Source organism: Terrapene carolina, unplaced genomic scaffold (assembly GCF_002925995.2).
Source record: "Terrapene carolina triunguis isolate 2854851 unplaced genomic scaffold, T_m_triunguis-2.0 Scaffold96, whole genome shotgun sequence".
Taxonomy (NCBI): domain Eukaryota; kingdom Metazoa; phylum Chordata; order Testudines; family Emydidae; genus Terrapene; species Terrapene triunguis.
In genome coordinates this window covers 41,935,265-41,962,117 of record NW_020664447.1, presented here as the reverse complement: position 1 = coordinate 41,962,117, position 26,853 = coordinate 41,935,265, and the positions used below count along the sequence as shown (strand labels likewise).

The 26,853-nt window shown below is 46.5% G+C and overlaps 2 protein-coding genes across 3 annotated transcripts in view; one reads left to right on the top strand and one right to left on the bottom strand.

Moving 5' to 3' along the window:
* The window catches only part of NUSAP1 (nucleolar and spindle associated protein 1), a 36,147-nt gene extending 17,276 nt beyond the window's left edge, over positions 1-18,871 (top strand). For both annotated transcript variants that reach the window (XM_026651566.1, XM_026651565.1), the window contains exons 9-12: positions 146-330; positions 2,904-3,017; positions 12,305-12,416; positions 17,561-18,871. In XM_026651566.1, coding sequence (XP_026507351.1) covers positions 146-330; positions 2,904-3,017; positions 12,305-12,416; positions 17,561-17,648 — 499 coding nt within the window. In that variant the 3' untranslated portion in view covers positions 17,649-18,871. The remainder of the gene's footprint in view (positions 1-145; positions 331-2,903; positions 3,018-12,304; positions 12,417-17,560) is intronic.
* Positions 18,872-20,215: 1,344 nt separating this feature from the next.
* NDUFAF1 (NADH:ubiquinone oxidoreductase complex assembly factor 1) lies at positions 20,216-26,293 on the bottom strand. The gene is made up of 4 exons (XM_029911479.1): positions 25,719-26,293; positions 22,889-23,074; positions 22,375-22,449; positions 20,216-20,540 (listed from the first exon to the last, which is right to left on the bottom strand). Exons 1-4 carry the CDS (start codon positions 26,214-26,216, stop codon positions 20,400-20,402), a joined length of 900 nt encoding a protein of 299 aa, XP_029767339.1. The 5' UTR covers positions 26,217-26,293; the 3' UTR covers positions 20,216-20,399.
* Positions 26,294-26,853: the final 560 nt, after the last annotated feature.

Genomic DNA, 26,853 nt, shown 5'->3' with positions numbered 1-26,853 from the left:
GTGCCAAAGGATTATGTATTACAGCGTTTCATGTTTTCTCTGATAGATAATAAGAGATTTACATTGGTTGAAATGTTTTTAATGAGCACCTGTTAATGCAGGAAGGTTCAGATCTTTATTCCGACTAATAACTACTTCCTTTCAGATTCTCAGAAGCTACAAAAGATAATGAACACAAGCGCTCCCTTACCAAGACTCCATCTAGAAAGTCACCATTCTTGGAGATTTGCACACCTGATAGCCAGAAAAGTGGCAAACCCACAATTAGAAAGAGCACTAATGGAAATGCAACAAACCATGAGCTGACTGCATCAAAGACCAACCCTAATGGTAATCTTCTGAGAAACTGATGCTATAAAATGTACATAATATTTGGAAACAAGCTTTAATGCTTTAGCAAAGGGCAAGGGGAGATGTATTATTTCCCAAGACTGGAATGATTCTTTAGGGGACTGCAATATCTTGTTTTTTTTAAATTTATATTTTCTTTGAACTGAAAAGGGTAGGTGCTAAAAATCTTTGGATAAGATAAAAGGCAAGAAATTATCTCCAGTCTATCTGTTCTTATTGTGTGTGGTTGAGCAGTTTCTGTATTATGCTATTAGCACAGGGGTGGGCAAACTACGGCCCGCAGGCCGGATCCGGCCCCTCAGGGCTTTGGATCCGGCCCGCGGGACTGCCCCTGTGGTGCAGTGGGCCCCGTGCCCATGAGGCCTCTGGGCGGGGAGGGGCAGAGGGCTCTGTGCGTTGCTCTTGCCTCCAGGCATCGCCCCCTGCAGCTCCCATTGGCCAGGAACAGGGAACCACGGCCAATGGGAGCTTCGGGGGAGGTACCTGTAGGCACAGCAAAGGCAGCACACACGGAGCACTCCGCCCCCCCCCACCCCCCTTCCCCAGGGGCCGCAGCACTTCCTGGAGCAGCGCAGGGCCGGGGATAGGACAGGCAGGCAGGGAGCCTGCTCTGGCCCTGGTGCGCACCACTGCTACCCCCAAAGCCCTCCTGCACCCCGCCCCCAACTCCCTGCCCTAAGCCCCCTGCCTGCACCGTGCACCCCTCCTGCACCCCAACTCCTTGCCCTAAGCCCCCTGCCTGCACCATGCACCCCTCCTGCACACCAACTCCCTGCCCTGAGCCCCCTCGTACACCCCGCACTTCTCTTGCACCCCAACCTCCTGCCCTGAGCCCCTTGCCGCACCCCTCCTGCACTCCAACCCCCTTCCCTGAGCCCCCCTCATACACCCCGCACCCCTCCTCTGCCCCAAACCCTTGCCCTGAGCCCCTTCCTGCACACCACACCCCCTCCCACACCCTGCACTCCCTCCCGCACCCCAACCCCCTGCCCCGGCCCTGCATACAATTTCTCCATCCAGATGTGGCCCTCAGCCCAAAAAGTTTGCCCACCCCTGTATTGGCAGATAAAAGCGCCACAAGGAAACATAAAAGCACCATTGCAGACTTGGTACTAGAGTACTCCAGAAGAGGTTTAAGTGTCATTGTAGAAAAGCTCCCTGGACCACCAAATAACCATGCAATGGAATAGGTAACGAGCTATCATACTTGCTCTAGAGAAGTGGAAAACCATGTATGGTGTGATGCATGACTTACCAGTCTCAAAATATACCCATACAATTGTATAGAAGTCCCACTTCTGATAATAAAACTAACCGTTCATATCCTACAGAGTACTGAAGTTGAGAGCAGGGAAGCAAGCGTTGAGACAGCATGTGAAGGTCATGTCCTGAGGTAGAAATAAATTAGATAGCTAAAATCAATCCTGAGCAAGAAATCAGTATTAGAACAGCTTGAGTGATTTACTTTGTTTTGGGTAGTTTGGGATTAGGGTTAAATTCAACATTTCTTGGAAGTGTTGATAAAAGTTTGTATGGGATAATAGCTGGCCTACATATAAGGGATAAGGCACCCCAGGTAGTCTTGTTTTCTTAAACATCTTAAGAAAGGACTGAGCTCCTCACTATTCACACCTCACGTCCTATGTGGCACATTTGACCTATGTGTCAAGGACCCAAGAATGGTATGCAGGCATTTATGCCAATCAGTACAGTATCCATTTGTTGGTTAAGACATAGAGAATCTTGAACTGCTAGAGAATTAATGTTTTTTAAATGAAGACTTAGATTCTGAAGTAAATTATGTAGCATTCTAAAAATAATCCCTGTTTCTGTAGCAAACTACAAGACCATGTAAATTGTATTATACATGTGACTCGCAACTTTTATTTGGTACTAACAGTTTTCTCAGTGGTGTGTAGGTAGAACTGTTAACAGCTATCCAGTACCCGCAGTGTCTTCCAGCGTGGACCATGTGCTAGACTGTGTCACGGACACTTCCCTTTCCATTCATAGTTTTGTGGACCACCTTCCATGCTCCTCATGATTGCAGGCCAACCTTATGTAACCTACAGTAATTGCTTACATGAAAAATAGCAATAGTACTTAATGTATTTTTAGTTGTGATTTAAGGTGACAGCTGGAAATAAGCATCATGTGATCAGCATGCTCTCCGTAGACCACTGGGAGACCACAGGCCAGTTGAGAAACACTGAACTAGATATGGCTTAGCAACTCTGCTACATACCAGGGCTATCTACTTAAAACCAAACCAAAAGAGTGAGACCTTCCACATCTGCCCTTCGTACACTGTTGCCCCATATTGTTCAACCTCTTCCCTGTTATCCAAAGTGTTAAATGTGTTTTCAATGGAGTACATTTTATAGTGTGTGGATCCTTGGTAGTTTGTAAGATCCTATGGTACTTTGGTTTGACTGGCTTAAAGAATTGGGCTGTTGTAGTGCTCTCCTTATGTAGTTTCCCAACTGTTCGCTTTTAAGAGCGGAAATTCTTGTTCCCTCTCTCTAAACATGGTACCCTGGTTTTCTTTTTAGCTGTTACACCATTCAAGTTTGCAGCTCAGACTGCAGAACCCACAAGTACCAAGAAGCCAACATTTGATCTGAAAGCAAGTCTGTCAAGGCCACTTGGATATCAGCCACACAAAGGTACTGTGACTTTGTGCTATTTCCATAGGGGAGACAAAAGCACTGAGCTTATGAAAGAGGGCATTCTTGCATTATGTGCAGCAACAAAGCACCTCTGTCATACCACATATCTGATCCCACATTCTACATGGGGGATGTAGCCTTAAAAATGATAGCTTGTGCTCTGAAGTTAAACCATTCAAAGTATGTTCTCTAGCAGAGAGGCTTTTGCTAAGACAATCTGGGCTTTTAACAGCTGGACTGGTTCTTTCTGTTTGCTGCTAGAGGAATTCTAGTTTCTCAAGTGTTTAGACATACTGCCTTCTAGGTGTCAGAACATCAAGTTCAAATAAACAGGCAACTTTTTCCAAGCCCTGTCTAATACCTAATCACCAGGCTGAAAAACACACCCTCCTGTTGGGCCTATAGACGCTGGATTCCTGCTGACTGAGCTCTGCTGCCAATTAATGCTGCCCTCCTAACACCACCACACAAAACAAGTCAGTTCTGGGACACCTCCACAACAACATATGTCCCCACATAAATCAAGTTCTTTGAGTGATTGCTCATGTCCATTCCATTGTAGGTGTGTGTGTTCGCCACATGCACTGCTGTCGGAAGTTTTTCCTTCAGTGGTATCCGTAGGAGACTAACTCTGGCACCCTCTGGAGTGGTGCATGTATGTGCTGGTATAAGGGGCACCGCTGGCTCCCTCCTCCCTCAGTTCCTTCGTACCACCAGTGACCAGTGCTGGAACGTTTCCTTGCCTCGGCTAGCTTACTTCTCTCAACTGTGTCTAGTTATGAACTTTTTGTATATAGTTAAAAACTTCTAGTTTTACAGTTCCCTTAGTGTTAGAGTTAGTAATAGTTGGTTAGTTCTGGATGGGACTTAGCCTAGGGATGGGGCCTTGTGACTGCTGCAAGAAACCTATGCCAGTCAGTGATCCCCATAAAAGATGTCTAAAGTGCTTGGAGGAAACCCATGTGAGCGACAAGTGTCACATCTGTAAGAGGTTCAGGCCACGAACAAAAAAGAAGCAGGACATTTGTCGTTGAGCACTCTTTATGGAGTCAGCCTTCGCACTGGCATTGGAGCCGACTAGATCGGACTCTGCTCCAAGCACTGCAGCCTCGGTGCGGAGTGTGCCACCAGCACCGACCTCCGACTGGCACTGATCCCCATCCCTGGTACCGGTTGAAAAGCAAAGAAAGGCCTGGAGAGGGCATTATCCTGTGTCCCGTAAAGGGAAGGAGAGAGCCAGAGGACAGCAAAGACCCATGAGGGGCAGCTTTTTCTCTATGGATGGTGGCCAGGCTCCAGCACCTACAGAGCTGTTTGGGCCCACTTTGAGATCCACCCACCACCCCAGAAAGCAGTAGAGGCACTCAGCACCTGGTGGTGCTGTCCACACCAGAGGCTGCTAAGAATATATTGTCCCTTGTGGTGCTGCCCCTGCCTGCTACTAAGGTGCACCATTCAAGGGGAAAACCCATCCTGGGACCCTTCCAGCGGTCTCTGTCAGTGCAGCAGCGCTCACCTGAACAGTGCCACCAGCCCCCAGATGCGGGTCAGCTTACCTACCAGAGTTCCCAGTGTTGTTTTCCAGTCTCTAGGCAGTGTTCACTGGGATCCCAGCATCAATCACCGTCTGTCTGGCACAGACCCTTGAAGGCGCATCACCAATCCCCAGAACCCCAGCGCTTAGAGCATCTGAATAGGTCTCCAGACTCGTGGCACTGTTCTGGAGGGTTGATACGCCGGTCCCCCAAGTCCTGTTACCAGTCTCCAGTTCACTGGTACAGATCTCCATGGGCACGTTGACGGTCTCCAAGATGTCGATCCTCTCGCTCCCGTTCTCACTCCTGGTCCACGGAGCAGCACTGCTCTCACAGCGTGAAGCTTCGATAGCCGGGGTACTGTCGCCGAACGCAGCCACCAGTCACTGGAATCGTGGCACCGAGAGACATCGTCCCAGTACAGCTCCCCAGTGGAGGTCCGCAGAGAGAGCCGACAGGAACAGGGTAGACAGGTGACATCAGTCCTGTCCTGGTCCCCCAGACAAGTCTCCCCCTCTTCAGGCTCAAAGCAAGGAGGAAGACCTGCCCTCAGGCCAAGGGCACCCGCCGGGACCATCAGCATTTCCTTCTGGGCCCCAAGGGGCTGCATGGCCCCAGGGCCAATTGCCAAACCCCTGGCATCTGTGGAACCCCTGGACATTTCCCCAACCGTCGCTGGGGCATCAGTTGGTCTCAGGGACATTGGAAAGACAGTCGGCCACAGTCTCCTGCCCACCCCCTGACTCGGAAGCGGAGTCAGAGAACTCCACAGGGACAGCCTGGCAGAGGCAGTGGAGTTACCAGGCCCACCTATACCTGCCTCCTCTTCATCTTTGCCCGACGAGGCGATAGCGGGGCCCTCTCACACAGTCCCCCAGGATGACGCAAAAGCCCACCAAGAGCTTTTGAAAAGGGTGGCTTCAAACCTCGGGCTGGAAGCCGAGGAGCTGGTGGAGCCCTTGGAACTCCCTGTTCAATGTGCTGAGTGCAGCAGCCCCCTCGAAGGTGGCATTACCAGTACACATGGGAGTTGTGAAACTGATCAAAGCCCTTTGGCAAACCCCCTCCTCCCTGCCCCCATCTCTAAGTGGGTGGAGCGGAAGTACTATATCCCCACTAAAAGGTTTGAATACTTGTACAAACGCCCCAAGCGCGCTGGTGGTGTCAGCAGCCAATGAGCAGGATAGACAAGGCCAACCGGGATCGACCCCTAAGAATAAGGAGTTGGCGAAGCTCGATCTTTTCGGTAGAAAGATTTATTCTATGGCCAGTCTTCAGCTAAGAGTGGCCAATCATCAGGCCCTACTTGGCCACTATGATTATAACATTTGGCAGTCCGTGGCCAAGTTCACAGAGTCGCTGCCTGAGGAGCCCAGGAAGGAATTCCTGGCTATTCTGGAGGAGGGCAGAGCGGTAGTCAGGGCAGGCAAGCAGGAGCGTGCCACTAGCACCGACCTCAGACTGGCACCGATCCCCATCCCTGGGTACCGGTTGAAAAGCAAAGAGATGCCGGGAGAGGGCGTTATCCTGTGTCCCGTAAAGGGAAGAAGAGAGCCAGAGGACAGCAAAGACCCATGAGGGGCAGATGCAGCAGACCTCCGCGTCCCGGTCTATGACTTCGGCCATTTCAATGAGGCGGGGATCCTGGTTGTAGTCATCGGGTTTGTCAGCAGAGGTTCAGCAATCCATCCAGTACCTTCCCTTTGACGGCTTGGTGTTGTTCGCAGAACAGACAGCAAGTTGCATGGCCTAAAAGACTAGGGCCACCTTGCACTCGCTGGGCCTGTACACTGAGGCACCCACGAGGAAGTGGTTCAAGCCACAACAGTCCCACAGGTTCGGGGGCTCTTCCCAATCAGAGCCATTCCTTAAAAAGGGCAGGGGCTACAAGCGCCGGCAAGGCCGTCAGCTGGCCTCCTCAGCTTACTCGAGCTCTAGCTTCACCCAATTGGGTAATAAGTAGGCATTTTGAGGGTGCGCTCAAGGGCGACCTTCCAGCCTCTGTCCTGGATCCAGCATCCCTGTTTTTTCCCCAACCACCTATCTCCCTTCCTCCCTGCCTGGGGCTCTATACACCGGACCAGTGGGTCCTCAGCACAGTTGCAGGGGGGTATATCCTTCAGTTTATTTCTATTCCCTTCCTCCCTCCCTGTCTCTTTTCAGGGACTCTTCTCACAAGCATCTACTTGCTCAGGAGGTGCTGGGCCTTCTGCAGGTGGGAGCAGTAGAGAAAGTTCCTCCTCTATCTTGGTGGGTCCTGCGCTTATTGGCAGATTTTCTTGCCTCAGAGATTCACCATGTGGGTTGGGGAACAGCCCAGAGATCTTCCCCTCTGGGAGAACCCACAGTCCAGGTCAATTGGGAGGTTTGGGGGGAACCCGGGCCCGCCCTCTACTCCGGGTTCCAGCCCAGGGCCCTGTGGACTGCAGCTGTCTATAGTGCCTCCTGTAACAGCTGCATGACAGCTACAACTCCCTGGGCTACTTCCCCATGGCCTCCTCCAAACACCTTCCTTATTCTCACCACAGGACCTTCCTCCTGGTGTCTGATAACGCTTGTGCTCCTCAGTCCTCCAGCAGCACACCCTCTCACTCTCAGCTCCTTGCGCCTCTTGCTCCCAGCTCCTCACACTCGCACCACAAACTGAAGTGAGCTCCTTTTTAAAACCCAGGTGCCCTGATTAGCCTGCCTTAATTGATTCTAGAAGCTGCTTCTTAATTGGCTCCAGGTGTCCTAATTAGCCTGCCTGCCTTAACTGGTTCTAGCAGGTTCCTGATTACTCTAGTGCAGCTCCTGCTCTGGTCACTCAAGGAACAGAAAACTACTCAGCCAGTGACCAGTATATTTGCCCTCTACCAGACTCCTGTACCCCACTGGTCTGGGTCTGTCACAGCACTTACGGGGAAAAGGGTTTTATTCCTGCTATTTTTTTTATCCCAAAGGGGGTCTATGCCCTATCCTGGACCTGCGGGGCCTCAATAAGTATCTCAAGAAGTTGAAGTTCTGCATGGTCTCCCTGGCCTCCATCATTCTTTCCCTAGATCCGGGAGCCCAGAAGGATGCCTGCTCACATACCAATATTTCAGGGACACAGACGCTTCCTACGTTTCATACTACCAATTTGCTGTGCTCCCCTTTGGCCTAGCAAAGGCATCAATGGTATTCACAAAGTGCATGTTGGTGGTAGCGACCTACCTCAGATGTTACGGTATCCAGATATACCTGTACCTCAACAACTGGCTCATCAAGGGCCGCTCCAGGTCCAGCGCAGTGTCAAGAAGTTGCGGGCCACTTGCCAAGCTTTAGGCCTGTTGATAAACGAACAAAAATAAACATTAATTCTGATTCAAAGGATAGAATTTGTCGGAGCAGTACTCGACTGTATCCGAGCCAGAGCATTCCTGCTGGAGATGAGGTTCAGGGCAATGGCAGATCTGATTGCCAGCATCACAACCCATCCGCTTGCCACTGCCTGGGTCTGCCTCAGACTACTGGGGCACATGGCAGCTTGCATGTATGTTGTCTGTCATGCGAGACTCAGGCTGCGTCTCCTCCAGATGTGGCTGGCGTCCGTCTACTCCCTGGACACATATCACCTGGACAAGATTGTCACAATCCCACACCACAGGTATGTACCTCCCTGCTGTAGTGATCCGATCCAACTCTGGTAATGGAAGGTGTGCCGTTCGCAAGCCCACGACCCACGGTTTCCCTGATTTCAGACGCGTCTGACCTCGGTTGGGGAGTGCATCTCTATGTACTGCGGACTCAGGGATTATGGTCTCGGGAGGAGCTTGCGTTACATTTAAATGTCAGAGAACTTAGAGCCATTTGCCTGCCTTGTGGAGGCTTCCTTTCCCAGCTGTCCGGTCAGGTGGTGCAGGTGTTGACGAACAACACAGCCTCCATGTTCTATGTCAACAGGCAGGGGACAGCTTGTTCGTCGGCTCTGTGCAAAGAAGCCCTCCATCTATGGGACTTCTGCATTCAGTATGCAATCCACCTGGAAGCCTCGCACCTCCCTGGCTTCCTGAACACGCTGGCGGATCACCTCAGCAGGTTCTTCTCTCACCACGAGTGTTCCCTTCACTCTGAAGTCGTCAGGATGCTCTTCCAGAAGTGGGGAGCTCCCCGAGTGGACCTGTTCGCCACCAGATAGAAGAGAAAGCGTCATCAGTTCTGCGCTCCTCAAGGCCTAGGCAGAGGCTTATTTTCCAATGCCTTTCTCCTGTCATGGTCCGCAGACCTGATGTACGCCTTCCCGCCGATTCTACTCATGAGCAAGGTTCTCTTGAAGATCAAGAGGGACAAGGCGTGGGTCATGGACGTACCAGCATTGGTTCGGCATGCTCATGGACCTGGCCATAGTGGCCCTGTGGCCACTTTACAGCCGCCCAGAGCTACTCTCACAGGATCACGGTCAGCTCTTGCACTTGAACCTCACCGCTCTCCACCTCACGGCTTGGCTGCTGCGTGGCTGAACCTAGAGGAACAAACCTTCTCTAGTCAGGTACAGCAGGTTCTCTTGAAGGGCAGAAAACCCTCTACCAGAGTGACTTACCTGGAAAAGTGGAACCATTTCTCCTGCTGGGAGTCAGAGTGGAAAATCTCCCTGACCCAGTCGTCCCTGCAGTCCATCCTGGATTACCTGCTTCACTTGAAGCACCAGGGCCTCGCCTTTTCCTTGATCAAGGTGCACTTGGCAGCCATATTGGCCTTCCATACCAGCGTCCAGGGTAAATCTGTATTCTCACATGAGATGACAATCATGTTCTTGAAAGACTCTTTCCGCCAATCCGGGGCCCGGTTCCCCAATGGGACCTTAACCTGGTCCTCTCCAGGCTCATGGGTCCACCCTTTGAGCCTATGGCTTCTTGTTCCCTCTCTACCTGTTGTGGAAGGTTGCATTCCTTGTAGGCATTACTTATTGAGCACGTTGAGTCTCAGAGATTAAAGCCCTCACTTCAGAGCCCCCATATACGGTATTCTACAAAGACAAGGTTCAGCTGCGACCCCATCCGGCCTTCCTGCTGGAGGTGGTGTCGCACTTCCATGTCAATCGGGATATCTTCCTCCCTGTGTTCTGTCCAAAGCCTCACATAATCAATGAGGAGAGATGCCTGCACACTCTAGATTTCAGGCGTGCCCTGGCTTTCTACTTGGAGAGCACCAAGGCCTTCGGCAGATCGACTCATCTCTTTACTGCGATCACTGACAGGATGAAGGGCCTTCCAGTGTACTCTCAGAGGATTTCAAACTGGATTACCACCTGCATCCACACTTGTTACAAGTTGGCGCAGTCTGTGTCTCCACCGATAATGAAGGCTCACTCTACTGGAGCTCAAGCGTCTTCAGCTGCCTTCCTGGTGCATGTCCCTGTCCAGGACATCTGCAGGGCTGCGAGCTGGTCTTTGGTACACATGTTCACCACACATTACGCCATTACCCAGCAGGCCAGAGATGATGCTGGATTTGGCAGAGCTGTGTTGCAACTGACACGTCCATGAACTCCTGCTCGCCTCCAGAGGTACTGCTTGGGAGTCACCTATAATGGAATGGACATGAGCAATCACTCAAAGAAGAAAAAACAGTTACTAACCTTTTGTAACTGTTCTTTGAGATGTGTTGCTAATGTCCATTCCATGACCCACCCTCCTTCCCCTCTCTCGGAGTTCCCGCAAGAAGGAACTGAGGGAGGGAGAAGCCAGCGGCACCCCTTATACTGGCAAATACGTGGGCCACTCCAGAGGGCACCAGAGCTGGTCCCCTATGAATACCAGTGAGGGAAAAACTTTCAGCACCAGTACATGTGGTGAGCACACCCACCTACAATGGAATGGACACTACACGGGGAACTACAAGCCAGTCAGCCTCACCTCAGTCCCTGGAAAAATCATGGAGCAGGTCCTCAAGAAATCAATTCTGAAGCACTTAGAGAGGAAAGTGATCAGGAACAGTCAGCGTGGATTCACCAAGGGCAAGTCATGCCTGACTAACCTAATTGCTTTCTATGACGAGATAACTGGCTCTGTGGATGAGGGGAAAGTAGTGGACATGTTATTCCTTGACTTTAGCAAAGCTTTTATTACAGTCTCCCACAGTATTCTTGCTGGCAAGTTAAAGTAGTATGGGCTGGATGAATGGACTATAAGGTGGATGGAAAGCTGGCTAGATCGTCTGGCTCAACGGGTAGTGATCAATGGCTCCATGTCTAGTTGGCAGCGGAGTGCCCCAAGGGTCGGTCCTGGGGCCAGTTTTGTTCAATATCTTCATTAATGATCTGGAGGATGCGTGGACTGCATGCTCAGCAAGTTTGCAGATGACACTAAACTGGGAGGAGTGGTAGATACGCTGGATGGTAGGAATAGGATACAGAGGGACCTAGACAAATTAGAGGATTGGGCCAAAAGAAACCTGATGAGGTTCAACAAGGACAAGTGCAGAGTCCTGCACTTAGGATGGAAGAATCCCATGCACCGCTACAGACTAGGGACCGAATAGCTAGGCAGCAGTTCTGCAGAAAAAGACCTAGGGGTTACAGTGGACGAGAAGCTGGATATGAGTCAACAGTGTGCCCTTGTTGCCAAGAAGGCTAATGGCATTTTGGGCTGTATAAGTAGGGGCATTGCCAGCAGATCGAGGGACGTGATCATTCCCCTCTATTCGACGTTGGTGAGGCCTCAGTGTCCAGTTTTGGGCCTCACACTACAAGAAGGATGTGAAAAATTGGAAAGAGTCCAGCGGAGGGCAACAAAAATGATTAGGGCGCTGGAGCACATTACTTATGAGGAGAGGCTGAGGGAACTGGGATTGTTTAGTCTGCAGAAGAGAAGAATGAGGGGGGATTTGATAGCTGCTTTCAACTACCTGAAAGGGGGTTCCAAAGAGGATGGATCTAGACTGTTCTCAGTAGTACCAGATGACAGAACAAGGAGTAATGGTCTCAAGTTGCAGTGGGGGAAATTTAGGTTGGCTATTAGGGAAAACTTTTTCACTAGGAGGGTGGTGAAGCACTGGAATGGGTTACCTAGGGAGGTGGTAGAATCTCCTTCCTTAGAGGTTTTTAAGGTCAGGCTTGACAAAGCCCTGGCTGGGATGATTTAGTTGGGGATTGGTCCTCCTTTGAGCAGGGGGTTGGACTAGATGACCTCCTGAGGTCTCTTCCAACCCTGATATTCTATGATTCTATGACATGAGCAACACATCTCAAAGAACAACAGTTATGAAAGGCTAGTAAGGTTAGTTTTTTCTGCTGACCCTAGAGTCTGCTGCTGTGTTGTCAAGACAGCCCCACTCAGAGCTTTCTGCTCAGATGGCAGGGAGCTGAGGCTGCTCTTCTCCTGGACCAGGCCACTTCCCCTCCCTCTAAAACAGGGCATAGTAGATTAAGGAACAGGAAGGATTTGGTCAAAGACCATGGTGGCAGATCCCTGCCTTCCACAATAGCAGAGAGGGCTCCATTATGGGGTAGTCCCCAGTTAATGCTACCCCACAGGCAGGGTTCTGAAGGGAGGCTTCTGCCACCCCCAGCAGAAAGCCCTCTCCCCAAATAGCTGGCTAGTATCCAGATTGATGTAATTGACCAGGGTGTTTGTGCTTGATCTTAGATGCAGTCAGGCAACTTATGTTATCTATAGAGTTGAGAATGTGTGTATTTATGTTGTTAATACTGACAATTACTAAATGTTAATAACTAGCTGGTCTGTTTTTTATTTATTTATTTATTTATTTTTGCTTCTTACAATGTAGGAAGACTGAAACCTTGGGGTGACTCAAAAGAAAACACTGTCCTGAATAAATCTATGAATAGCAGTGTCTCTTCACACACACAAGATTACAAACAGCCACGTCTCCAGACCAGGTCAGTACAAGGGTGTTTTAGGTGCCATTTTAACACTAGAACTCTGTAGGAGAACACTAAGGCCTGGTCTACACTAGGCTTTTATGTCGACTTTAGCGCCGTTATATCGAATTAACCCTGCACCCGTCCACACCAGGAAGCCATTTAGTTCGACATAAAGCTCTCTTTAAATCGATTTCTGTAATCCTCCCCAACGAGAGGAGTAGCGCTAAATTCGACATGGCCATATCGAATTAGGCTAGGTGTGGATGGAAATCGACGGTAATAGCTCCGGGAGCTATCCCACAGTGCACCACTCTGTTGACGCTCTGGACAGCAGTCCGAGCTCGGATGCTCTGACCAGCCACACCCCCGGGAAAATTTGAATTCATTTTCATTTTCCTGTCTGGGCAGTTTGAATCTCAGTTCCTCTTTGGACATCGAGGGGAGCTCAGCAGCAGTGGCAACTATGCAGAGCTCTCCAGCAGAGATGGCCGTGCAATCCAATAGAAAGAGGGCCCCAGCATGGACTGATCGGGAAGTCTTGGATCTCATCGCAGTGTGGGGCGATGAGTCCGTGCTTTCAGAGCTGCGCTCCAAAAGAAGGAATGCTAAGATCTACGAGAAGATCTCCAAAGCCATGGCAGAGAGAGGCTACAGCCGGGATGCAACGCAGTGCCGCGTGAAAATCAAGGAGCTGAGACAAGGCTACCAAAAAACCAAAGAGGCTAACGGACGCTCCGGATCCCAGCCCCACACATCCCGTTTCTACGAGGCACTGCATTCCATCCTGGGAGCGGCCGCCACCACTACCCCACCCCTGACCGTGGACTCCGAGGATGGGATCATGTCGGACATGACAGCGGACGGGGAAGAGGAGGAAGGAGATGAGGAGGACGAGGCAGTCGACAGCGCTGGCACCGCTGATTTCCCCGACAGCCAGGAGCTCTTCATCACCCTTACCGAGATCCCGTACCAACCGTCCCCATCCCTTACCCCGGACACAGAATCAGGGGACGGATCAAGCAGTAAGTGCTGTAAACATGTAAACATTTATTTAAAACAGAACGGTAATATTTATACTATTAACAATGTATATTTATAAAAGTGCTGTAAACTAGTAAAAAAATAATCAGGTACAAAACAGGAATATTTACAAAGGTAACAAATGGGTTTTGCATGATTTCTCTGTCTTAGGCTCTTCTCAATTTAGTCCCAAGTATTTTAAAAAAATTTCACAATGTCCGTTACTACATGATTCCCAGGCCCAAGACGCTCCACTCCAAAGTCCCAGTGCACCTACGCGAAAATCCGGTCAATGTGGCCGGGGATCGACGAGAAATCCTCGTAGGAGAACTCCTCGTAGGTCTCGTGGAGGTAGAGCTCAAGCCTGTTGATCAGGTTCCGGGGTAGGGCGATCTTAGTGGGCCCTCCGTGGTAGCAGACATGTCCCCTCCATGCCACAATCAGGTACTCGGGGATCATGGCCCGACATAGCATGGCGGCATACGGCCCCGGTTTCTGCATGCTTTCCCGCAGCATGCGTTCTCTCTGGGTGTCCGGGATCCTCAGGAGGGTGATGTCGCTCATGACGCCCTGCTTTGAATTAGGGAGGGGACTGTTAGTATTGGGACTGCTTTACAGCCACGCGGTGGAGGGAGAGGGGCAGCATACAGGGATCTTTCCCTGGGACAGCCGCGAGGGGGTGGGACAGGGGCAGAGTTGATGCTGTCCTGATTGCTGGCAGCAGAGACTGGCATTGCTTTCAATGTGAAAGGAGGCCAGTGCTACAGCTGGAGTTTTAAGCAGCCACAAGTCTGCGGCTTACCATTATTGCCCGCTCCAGAAGTTCAGGTCTCCAGCCACAGTTCTCTGAACACTCCAAGACCTCCGCAAGTCCACAGGCACTGAAGGCGACGGCCGAAAATTCGACCTTGTCCTGAGTGCGCATGTGAGAGGTTCAGTGCATGGTCTTGTTCACAGAGAAAGACTAGGTTCTTTGTATACAATTTCATTTATCTGTCTCAGGAATTCACTCCCTTTTTAAAATTCACACAGACACATCTGCGACTGTCTCCCAACCCAGCCTGTCAGCACACTCCCAGAGGCTAGCGCAGATTAGGCGGAGGAAGAAGAAGACGCGTGAAGACATGTTCACAGAACTAATGGGCTGCTCCCGAGCCCAGGCAGCCCAGCAGACACAGTGGAGGGAGAACTTGTCACAAATGCACCGAGCAGTCATGGAACGGGAGGAGAGGTGGCGTCAGGAGGACCAACAGGCTACTGAAAAGCTGCTTGGACTAATGAGGGAGCAAACGGACACGCTCCGGCGCCTTGTGGATGTTCTGCAAGACCGGAGGCAGGAGGACAGAGCCCCGCTGCAGTCTATCTGTAACCGCCCTCACCCGCCACCAAGTCCCACACCACCCTCACCCAAAGTCCAAAGAAGGAGGGGCGGCAAGGGCCGTTAAAACTTTCAATCAACCCCTGCAGACTGCTCTAGCAGTAGAAGGCTGACATTCCCCAAAATTTCATAAGTCCTTTCCTACCCACCTCACACAAGCCCCCGTCCAAGTTTCACCCCCCACGTTTCATGTCTGGTTCGCAATAAAATGTTTGTTTCTGTTCATTACTGTTTCGGTCAGGTTCTTTTGAGGGAGAGTCTGTCTGGAGGGGGGGAAGGGGCTTGGTAATTGGACAGGACAGTCACCTTTAGCAGGCTACAGAGGCGGGGTCAGGTCCAGCATCAGGACACATACACAGTGCAGTCACTGGTTACCCTGGTCAGTCTGGGAGGTGCTTTTCATGTTTTGGGGGGGGGGGGGTTGCTCTGTGACTTTGTGGCGGGGGAGGGCAGTTACAGATCTTATGCAGCGGTCCTTATCCTGGCTCACAGATCCACGCAGCAGGGGATCTGTAACCCTACCCCCCCTGCCAGAAAGTCACATAGCCGACACATACACACAGTCCCCCCCAGGAGTGCTGGCAGGCTCCATTGAAATAACCAGTCCACCAGTGCGGAGCCTGTCATTCCGGGAGTTTAGAAGTATCATTTGCATCAGAACACTGAACCCGCCCCCCGCCACAGTCTGCGTCCCCGGTTTAAAATATTCCCGCGAAAACAGCAATACAGACAACGGTGTTCATTAAAAAATCGAAATGATTTTATTTTTTGGGAAGGGGAAGGGGGTGAAGGTTGTATGTAACTGGAGAGGATAGTCAAAATGGACTGGGTAAAGAAACGGGGGCAGGTTCAGCTTTTCTGTCCACAAACTGAAAAGTCACTGGTTGCCCTGCTCACTCAGGAACCTAGCTTTCAAAGCCTCCCGGATGCACAGGGCGTCCCGCTGGGATCTTCTAATGGCCCGGCTGTCTGGCTGGACGTAATCAGCAGCCAGGCTATTTGCCTCTAGCTCCCACCCCGCCATAAAGGTCTCCCCCTTGCTCTCACACAGGTTGTGGAGCACACAGCAAGCTGCAATAACGATGGGGATATTGGTTTCACTGAGATCACAGCGAGTGAGTAAGCTTCTCCATCTCCCTTTGAGACGGCCAAAAGCACACTCCACCACCATTCTGCACTTGCTCAGACGGTAGTTGAACAGTTCTTTTTCTGTGTCCAGGGCGCCAGTATAGGGCTTCATGAGCCAGGGCATTAGCGGGTAGGCTGGGTCCCCGAGGATGACTGTAGGCATCTCCACATCCCCAAGAGTTATTTTGTGGTCTGGGAAGTAAATACCTTCCTGCAGCCGTCTAAACAGACCAGAGTTCCTGAACACGCGAGCGTCATGAACCTTGCCCGGCCATCCGACGTAGATGTTTGTAAACCGTCCCCGATGGTCCACCAGTGCTTGCAGCACCATTGAAAAGTAGCCCTTTCTATTGATGTACTGGCTGGCCTGGTGGTCCGGTCCCAGGATAGGGATGTGAGTCCCATCTATAGCCCCACCGCAGTTTGGGAATCCCATCGCGGCAAAGCCATCTATGATGACCTGCGCGTTTCCCAGGGTCACTACCTTTGGGAGCAGTACCTTGACGATTGCCTTGGCTACTTGCATGACAATAACCCCCACGGTAGATTTGCCCACACCAAAGTGGTTCGCGACTGACCGGTAGCTGTCCGGCGTTGCAAGCTTCCAGAGGGCTATGGCCACTCGCTTCTGGACAGTGAGGGCTGCTCGCATGCGGGTGTCCTTGCGCTTCAGGGCAGGGGACAGCAACTCACAAAGTTCGAGGAAAGTCCCCTTCCGCATGCGAAAGTTTCGCAGCCACTGGGATTCATCCCAGACCTGAAGCACTATACGGTCCCACCAGTCCGTGCTTGTTTCCCGGGCCCAGAATCGCCGTTCAACAAAATCCACATGCCCCATTGCCAACGTCATGTCCTGGGCGCTGGGGCTCGTGGTTTCTGACAGCTCTGTGCCACTCTCCGACTTCAGGCTCTCACGGCGGTGCCGTAGCCTCCTCGCCCGATTTCTCTGCATCTGCCTCAGGGAAAGGTGTATGATAAGCTGCGAGGTGTTGAGAACGGCCACAAGTGCAGCGATGGTCGCAGCGTGATCCATGATCGCAGTGCTGTGGCGTCCGCGCTGTCACTGACCAGAAAAGTGCGCGAACTGATTTCCCGCCGGCGCTTTCATGGAGGGAGGGAGGGCGTTAGTGACGGACGGATGACGACAAATTTTTTTTACCCAGAAGGCATTGGCGGCTCGACCCAGAATTCCGATGGGCAGCGGGGACTGCGGGAACTGTGGGATAGCTGCCCACAGTGCACCGCTTCCAATATCGACGCTCGCCCCGTTAGTGTGGACTCACAAAGTCGAATTACTGTCCTTAGTGTGTCCTTAGTGTGGACACACACGTTCGACTTTGCAATATCGATTCCACATATTCGATTTAAGTAAAATCGAATTACCCTCGTAGTGTAGACATACCCTAAGACTTAAATATGTGACAAGCCAACACTTTTAAATAAATGCTCTGTCCTGAACCATACTTATGTTAGAGAAATTTTTCTATCTCTATCAAAATGTTTAGCATCAGGATGGCCAAAGTATAGCTCACAGCTTAGGGTTATTGCTTATGCATATAGTTATCTCTATGCCTATGCAACTAATTGCTCATTTGCTCCAATTTTGTGTGATTTGTTTTCTTTTCACTTTCAGAGAAGGGAGGCGTGAGAAGCATTTGCTGGAGAGAAAGCAGAAAAAGGCTCAGCTGCTTGGAACCCGCAGAGGACTATCCATGGCTTAGGAGGAATTTAGTAATGTCTTAAGGCCTCGCTGTAAATACTGTTCTCAGGAAAAATCTTTCCTACCTTTGTAAATATTTCTGTTTATATGTTTGCATTAAACGATGAGTCAGGTCACCTGAGTTGACTGGATGTTACTAGCCACGTAGGGCAGGCTTTCTTAGTGCTGTTGAGCTTAACATTGTTAGTGATTTTACAAGTTGGATAAAATATCGAAACTTTAAATCTTTTAATGTGTTTTAAGTAGAGCCCAGAGTATCTCAAATTACTTGGAGCCATTCATCCAGTTAGGTTTTAGATTGGCTAGAGATTCTTGGTTGTAAATTTTGAACAAAAGCTTCCTCCTAAGTCAGCAGATTCCATAAACTATTAGACTGAAGAGATAGTAAGGGGGGAGGGGAGGGAAAAGAGGAAATGTTAAAGGGATAATCATGAAGCCTATTCACACTGAGTCACTTATCAGTTGGGCATATTTCTCTAGAGATGTTAAATAACTTCAAAATATGTTCCATTATCAAGAAATTTAAGACACTGGGAGACTCGCTGACAAGTAGGGTATGTGTAGTAGCAATTAGAGCAGTTTCCTATATTTAAGTCCTTTGTGAAGTAAACAATCTCTAGGAGAGGGAAAACCATATTATAAGGGCTTTCTGGAGAACTAAAAGCCCTAAATAATGGTACCCTTTTAGAATGAAATAGGAAAAAAAATAAGAAGTTAATACAAACCTTGGTAGGTTGCTAATCCAATATGTGAAGAGCAAGTCATTAGTTTTTTGTCCCTCTCCACATTTATTACAGGATAAAATTTGGCATAATAGAACAATTGTTGTCTAGCCTGAAGCATTTACAAGATACTTTATTAGTAAACCAAGTTCTTTTGAAGTATGATATACTTAGAGTAGATTTAGAAAGCCTGTAGCAGCAATATCAGCAATTTCCCAAAGGTGATCTGTAAAGAAAATCATCTTGATTTTTATCATTAGACATCATGGAATAGACTGGAAGCGCAGGGGAAGGTGTGGGGGAGGAGGCACTGCAGTTGCTATTTCATTACAGCTCTTTGGACTTATGAGCAAATATTTACAAAGTAATAGGCTCACTTTTGTGTTTAGGTTTAACCTTTCCTGTGATATTTGCTGAAACATTAGATTCAGAAATAGAAAAGCTTTTTATATAAAATTTTATACTGTTTAATTGGGGAAAATAAATGGTTTTTTGTATTTAATGCTGTTGATTATGACTTAAATAATAAGTGTGAGACAGGCAGGCAGACACTCAAAGTTTAACCATATGCAATTGCCAGATGTGCTCATACATACAGGTCATATCCTCTCTTCCACTAAAGAAAAGGAATATATTACCATTTGCCAAGCTTCATGGGCCACCTGATCACTTTTACTGACGCAGTTCACTTGTTGGGATGTCCTAAATTAGAATTTTGAAACACTTACTGATAGTATTTAGCAGGGACAGAGGGATAATGTTACAGAATATGTTACTTTGTTTTTGACAATATTGTGTATGGTTCTATCAGTTTACTGTCTGCGTCTGACACAAATGGAAGAAAGACACTTAAATAGGAAAATATGCCTCAAACTGGCAGGGAATATAAGCAGGTACAGCATCTGAACTGTTCTACCTCTCTATACTTTAAGTTGAGCACTTTTTGAACACTATTTTGATTGAAATCCTTTATTAAATATAAACCTTTCCTCAGGATTACAGAAGAACTGAAACCCAGCACTCCTTGTCCTAAAACAAATGTATGCATTTTGAAAACCAAACCCGCTTCAGGAAAATCTCATCACCTCCGCACTCTGCTAGGTGTTGTATAAATTAAGACGTGTAGGCCTTTCCCAGCTTTTGAATCCCCACTTTGGAGAATCCTGGTGTAACCCTTCATATACTTCCCCTCCTTTCTTAAAGGCTTTGAGTAATGAAATACTTTGTGTCAATATCATCATCACAGACCTCTATACCCATTGAAATGTGGCAGCTGACACCTCAAACTCCCCCTGCCCCCTCTTTTCAGGTTCTCTCCATTCATTACACAGCTCGTTTTGAAGATTTGCTTTATAACCATGGCAGATTTTTTTTTTTTTTGATGGAAAGCTGAGACTGGACTCCTGTCCACCCCCATGTCTACTCCTCTGTGGGCCCTGGGGAAGTTTGCTCCACAATTTATGGGAACAGTCCTAACATCTGTTAGTCCTCTGGCTGTGAAAAGGACTATGGTTTTCTGTGTGCAATAGTATTAAACAGGGAAGGTTATTCTAATTCTAAAGGTGAGATGAAATACAAACCAAGAAATCTTACAGCATTGCAAGCCCCTATTATCTTATGAATTGCACCTTGTCAGTTTTGGGATAGAAACTGCCTCTAATGAATAGGCATGTGCCTGAACAATATATCCAGACAGCAGTTTCTAACATAACTTTACACTATTGTATCCTGATTCTCTTTGAAACTATCTCCCCAACAGTAGAGCAATAATCTCACCTGGTCTGTTTTCACAGTGGACTTCTGCAACTGGCTGTTGGAAGCCACAAGAAACCTTTAATACCATATGTTCTTAAGCTGCAAGTCTGCTCAGTTTATTATGGAGTCCATCCCACTCACTTCATGGAGTTACTCTTTAATATTTATGTGAACTCCCTCTCCCACCATGCATGAAGAAACTCACGTTTAACATGGTGTATAAATATTTAATAAAACGAGCTACTGAAGTACGTTCCACAGGATTGCAGGCCCATCTAGACCTTGGGATTTCTTTCATATTTTTCATAGGCGAATTCTTCTGTGTGAGCTCTGTCTTTCAGCAATCCAATAAAGTCTATCTCCAGCTGGAAAGGGCCATCTGCCTTGTCTCCCAATGTGAATCCAACAGTACTAATCTGATAAAAGAAATTGGTTATTCATTTGGATATGGTTTCAAGTAACGGTGAGATTAAAGGTAGTAAAGCCTAGGAAATTTGTCCGTGTTCTCCATACAGTGCATTGACTGCACAGGCATATTCATGTTACAACAGGAATCTATCCAAATGTGCAACACTGCTACAGCAAAATTAACTCCTGAAACTCTTTGGATTAATACTACAGAATGTGATTAAGAGTGATAATGTGCCCTTGTGTATTTTCTAAACAATTAAGTCTTTGAACTATGTTGAGCTATATGGAAAAAGGGGTGTTTTATTGAGCCTGGAAAAGCCCTGGAATTTTTAACCTGGGAAATTCTTCAATGCTGCAAATTTCTCTGTTTCTGCCTTTAAGTATACTGCTAAAAATGCAGACTTACTTATCCATGGCAAACTTCCCATGTGACATAATGACTATTTCCATGTAACTTAGGATTTCAGACGTAAGTAGACTACTAAAGGTTTTCACAAAGAAAAATGGTAAAAGGATGGAGGCCATTTGGGGGAGCCGGGGGCATGTAAGGAGGAAATGTCAGGTATTACATACAAGAATTCCCATACCCAATCAGACCAAGGAAAACGCATGAAATTTTGTAGTAGTCAATTATGGCTTATGTTACTCCCTCTGATAGTTTCTTCCTGGCCCTCATCAAACAGAGGGTGGCTAATGCCTTGAAATGTGAGGCCTCTCTTACAAGATTTTGGGTTTTATTTTTAATCTTCACTAATGTAACTTTGGATGTTCTCATTAACTATACAAAAGGTATAATCCTTTTTTAAACCTTAAGCCTGTAGTCTCAATTATATCTTGTGGAAATGAGTCTGATGGGGTAATGTTGAGTATTCTATTAGGTTTGCATTTAAGCTTTAATTTCATTGAATTCCCCTTGTTCTTGTATCTGATCTGATTTACCTACTCTATCAATTGCTATTTTGTATATCTTTACCATGTCTCATCTACAGTTCCAATTTCTTCATTCTTACTACTGAAGTGTTTTCATGCTGTTAATCACTTTCATCACCCCTCTCTGAACCCCCTACTATATATTATTTTTAACTGGGTACTTAAATTGAACCCAGTATTCCAGGTGAATACATAGCATTGATTTATGTAATGGGTACTACATAAAATGACACTTCTTCTCTTAACATTGTTTATTTGTTTGCTTTTGACAGAAACTGCACATTGACCAGTCCTCAGTTATAACCAGCATTCTCTCGAGTTAGTTAACATAGAATCCAGTAAGATGTACAAATAGCCCATTGCTTCCAATGTCTTTTACCTTGCATTTGCCAACAGTGAATTTCATATGTAACAGTGTTACCCATTCACCTAATTTTTGGTTTCTTCTGTCTTGACTATCCTAAAGAATTGTTAGCTATTATCACCTCACTACTCACCTTTTGGGGTTGCTAATACATATTTAATACCTGTTCTAGTATATCCCACTTTCTTGCCATAATTGACCATTTATATCTACTTTTCTTTGACAGTTTTTTGTTTAAGTGCAGGACTTTGCCTCCTCTCATCAGTAGTTTCTTTCAGGGCTCTCTGAAAGCCTCAATAAATTGTCAACTGATTCTTAGTAACTACATCTCTTCAAATGTGTTTTGATAAGAGATTTTAATTAAATTTGGAAAATTAAGAGGAAAGGTGAGAAACTATATATATTTAATATCTGTGGCATAAAAATACTGCAATTTCAAATTCATATAGCTCTAGATACCTTGAAAAGTTTTAAATGATCTTCACTTATACAGTTACACTACTGAAATTCTCATTGAATGATAGTAAGGTGCAGAAACAACTTACCTTATCTAACCAGAGTGGGTACTGATTATCCTGGATTCTCCCCCGACTTGAGAGAAAGAACTTGGAGAATGGAATCTGACCATAAGAAATACAGACTTTAGTTTTACATGTACACATACAATACTAGGAGAACTACTTTCCCCATAAAGCTTAACCCATTTTATGCTCTGTCTAGCTCCTGCAATAGTACCAATCATATACATGGAGTTAATACGCAGAAGATAGACCAGATCAAACTTATTCTTTGTTTCCCTCTGAAGCTTGCTCCAGCCCTATATTCTTCTGTGGTGACTTGCTGATTGCTCTGTGGAACTCCATGACCTGACCATGTGACTAGACAGAATTATATAAGCTAGCTGTTTTCTCAATAGAAACAGAGAATAGCTGTTCGGGGAACTTCTGTTAGTATTGATAAGCCAAAGAACTAGGTATGCATAAATGCAGCAATCTTTAAAGCAATACAGTACTGAAGAGAATTAATCTTCCTCGGTCCCCAGGAAATATTCAAAGTTACCTTAATTTCCTGCCAGTATGGACCTCCTCGGGTGAACATGAAGTAATTGTACAGGTCATCCTTTTGATGGGAGAAGTGTGGGTTTGTATAGATGCTTATCATCCAGGGTCGACCATCACCACGAATGCGTAAATACAGACTATTAAAGTTTGACCAATCATAATACTTCTTAGTTCCAAACGCTCCCTAGAAGATATAAATAAAGCATGTTATTGCAGCTCAATATTTCAATGAGAATTACTACTACAAAGACCACAGGTAACTACCACTTCGATCAATTTCCCCTTTCTAGACACTCCTTATCCAAGCTATCTATTGTGACCTACTGGAAACTAGAGGATAAGGAAAGCTAGAGTGAGTGGCTTTCACTACACTCAATCACACAAAATTTCAGTAATGTGTTACAGGCCTCAAATGGGATTGCATGCTCTAAAGGCTCATACTTGCTGTTTCTTCAATCACAATAACAAGTGACACTTCATTCCCAGCATCAGATTGCCCTCTCAAAGGTAGCAGACCTACCATCTGTTTTTACTTCCACACATAAAAAGGGGTGCCACAGCACATCAGACCAATGCTCCATCCAGCATGCTTCAGAGGAAGGTGCAAGAAACCTCACAGATGGCAGATGTGGGACAATCTGCCCCCTATGAAAGTCACATTCTAATCCCTAATAAAAATTGGCTTAAGCCCTGAAACTAGCTTTTATATAACTACCATCCTTTCCAAAATGCATTAGATGCCAAGACGCTTGTTATCCATATAAATGTCCAATTCCTCTGAATCTTGCACACCTTCCCTATCTCATCACCTTTATTTTATAAGATAGGGCCCTGATCTTGCAACTGGTTCCACACAGGCAGACCCAAGCACCTACAAGGAGCCCCACTGAGATTAATGAGGCTCTGGGAAAACAGAGCCTCCCTCTGCTGAACAGTTGCACACTTAGGGCCTACAACAGTACCAAAGAAACATGTTAAATTTCCCTCAGTTTTGAGGCATGCTCCATGGTTACTTAGGAGCAATTTTCTTCCTGCTTACTAGTTTTTCAGGTAACATGGACAACAGATAATATTAACGCTAGCCTGAAGGCTGGGGCTGTTCTTTTTATGCTTGTGGCAGTGCTGCAGTATGCATCTTCCTTAGTTTAAAAATTATACCTTGCCCTTATGCCTCATTAATTAGCCTCAAATTGCTTTGGAAAGGAGGGTAACTCTTACAGACTGAGGAGCTGAGGGGTTAAACAACAAGGCTAACTTCACACAGCAAGTAAGTGGCAGATGGGGGAATATATCCACGTCTGAAAGTCTTGTGTTCTGTTCTTTGGACTTTGTTGTCTCTCTTTGAATGAGTTCATCCGTGTTCATAAGTGTTCATCCGTACACTTAATTTGGTCCCTTTTTACCTATTCTAGTTCTTATATTGCTTCTGTCAACATAGCATTTGACTGACCTGTACATACTTTCTATCCCCCAGGGCCCTAGTCCTAAGAAAGTGAGTTAACTGTGTACCCTATTTATTCTGCTTTACAACAGCAGTGTTATTTACACATTTGACTCTAAGCTCTACTTTCTGACTGGGTGTTCATCCACCTTTTTTGTAAATGTAAAATAGGAAGGGCAATAGTTCCTCACTGAGTGTAGGAAACAGACAATAGTAAACCATATCAACATCACCTTTTTTGTTTTTTGTTCAAGTTAGAACTAGGTTCAGTCTCTTGGCAGAAAAAGATTTGTCCCTTGCATATTCTGACACACTACAGAACCCAAGTGCAGATCTTTACAAAGGCACATTCCAATATAGATTGTTTCCCTCCTGACTCCACTAAAAAAAAGAAGTGCTCTGATCTAAAATTGAGTTTGGATGCACATCCTGAGAGTTAAGGCCTAGACAATTTGGCTGTATATGTATACACACACTAACTCCAGATTAGACACTAAACCAATCATTTAAAACAAACCAATTCTGGATACAAAACTTGTTGCAGGAGATCTTTGGTTTGTGGGGAGACCATACACAAGGTTATCTCTTACTCAGTTATAGTAGGAAACTCACTTTATACTGATAAAAAAGAGTCATTTGTTTCTTTCCTGAAAACGAAGATCTAGCCCTGAACTAAGGCTTCGTTCAGCCTGCTCACAGAGCAGGGCAGCGATTACATCACTGAATGGATTGATGCAGCAATGTCTCATTCCTTCAGATGGTCTGATACATTTGCAACAAGTAAAAGACCACTTTATTCTGGCTGGTATGACAAGCAGTTGTACAGCTGTAAAACACAGGGCAATAGATTTTCCTGTGAAAGTCTCGAGGTTCTGAGCTTAGGGGAAAGGCTGCCTTTGTTTTGGCCAAATTGACACATTAAGTTGTTATAAATTTAAATGCAGAAACCTAATTAGCTAACACCAGTAAAAAGCAATAATATGAGTTTTGCATTTTTTATTCAATGGACAGACTGTGAAATGTGTAGAATAATGAAAGTTCACCTGTAAGCTCCCTGCAGCATGCCAAGTAAATACATCAGTTATCATATTCAGAAGAATAAACACCCAAGGGATAGAGTTTTCTCCAGTTGTGCGTGGAGTGAAGTCAATTTTGTGCAATAAGATTGAGATGCATAGTATGTAACTTCAGCCTGTTTCTCTTTTTCTTGCATCCAGGAGAATTTAATTTAAATGAGGAAAGAAAACAAACATGACACAAAAAAGTATTCTTCTAGAGAGAGAGAGAATCGCCACCCAAGTCTCTACTGCTCCAGTCTTGACTGCAGAGAAATACTGACTGATTCAACACTGAATGTTAATAACTTAAGTCACTAAGTTATACTCACCTTTGGCAGTTTGGTTCTCATTGAACAATATCCACTGTATCTTGTCTCCCCATCATGAGGTACTTCAGTATTGAGGGTCCCATACAGCAGAGCAGTCTGATTATTCTTACCCAGTTTTAGGTAGGCTTCACTTTTCCCCCCGATCTCTGCATCAGAAGAAACCACCCAGTCATCTAAATCTTTCTGGCTGCGAAACTCCCAGACCACTCTAGTCTGTTGCAACAAGTACTCGTCAAAACGATAGCCCTCAGGCCCTTTCCAGTGATCCACCAACTCCTTTTTTAGGAGGCCAAAATGTTTCTTAATTACATCCACTCCCTTCCCAAAGTTGAAATTCATCTTCCAAGGTGGAGTGTTATCAGGGGATGTCCCTGGTCTCCTATAGCTACTGTACAATTTTGAGATGCAATCAGTGAGGAGAGGTCCAAGCAAAGGATGCAAGGCATTTTGCCTTCTAGAAAGAAAGACACTGTCCAGCAGTTTAAAAGATAGAGCCATAATGATAAACAAGGTTGAAGAATAATCAGAATTCCTTGAGGAAGATAATTATCAGGTTTGAAACAAACTCTTAAAAAAAAAAAAAAAAAAAGTAGATATATCCTATTTTGGTTAATGTAGCTTGCCTCCACCTGTAATGAGAAGAAACAATTAGAGAAGCTACACTTGAAGCATTCTTGCAAGTTTAATTTAAAAGGGACACCAACTTGAAATCCAGTCATTTTAAAAAATATATGAGTTAAAAGTAGTTTCAAGTACTACACCTGCTGAGTCCTCCTGTGAATTTACAGTGACATTTTCCTAATTTGTAAACACTTTTTGCCTGCCCTTGTTGTGTGAAAGACACACACAAACAGGAGAAACTGACTGACTTACACAAAGTACTGTCAAATGCATAAAGGAAATCAACTGAAAAATATTTCCCCATTTATTCTCTTTCCATTATAGTAAATTCAGGTGCTACTTGTAGCAACAATAGATACAACTTTTACAAAGGGATATATAATTTTTCAAGTTGATGGTGTACCTTTAAAGCAGCAGTTCTCAAACTTTTGTACTGGTGACCCCTTTCACACAGCAAGCCTCTGAGTGCGACCCCCCCCCCATAACTTAAAAACACTTTTTTATATTTAACACT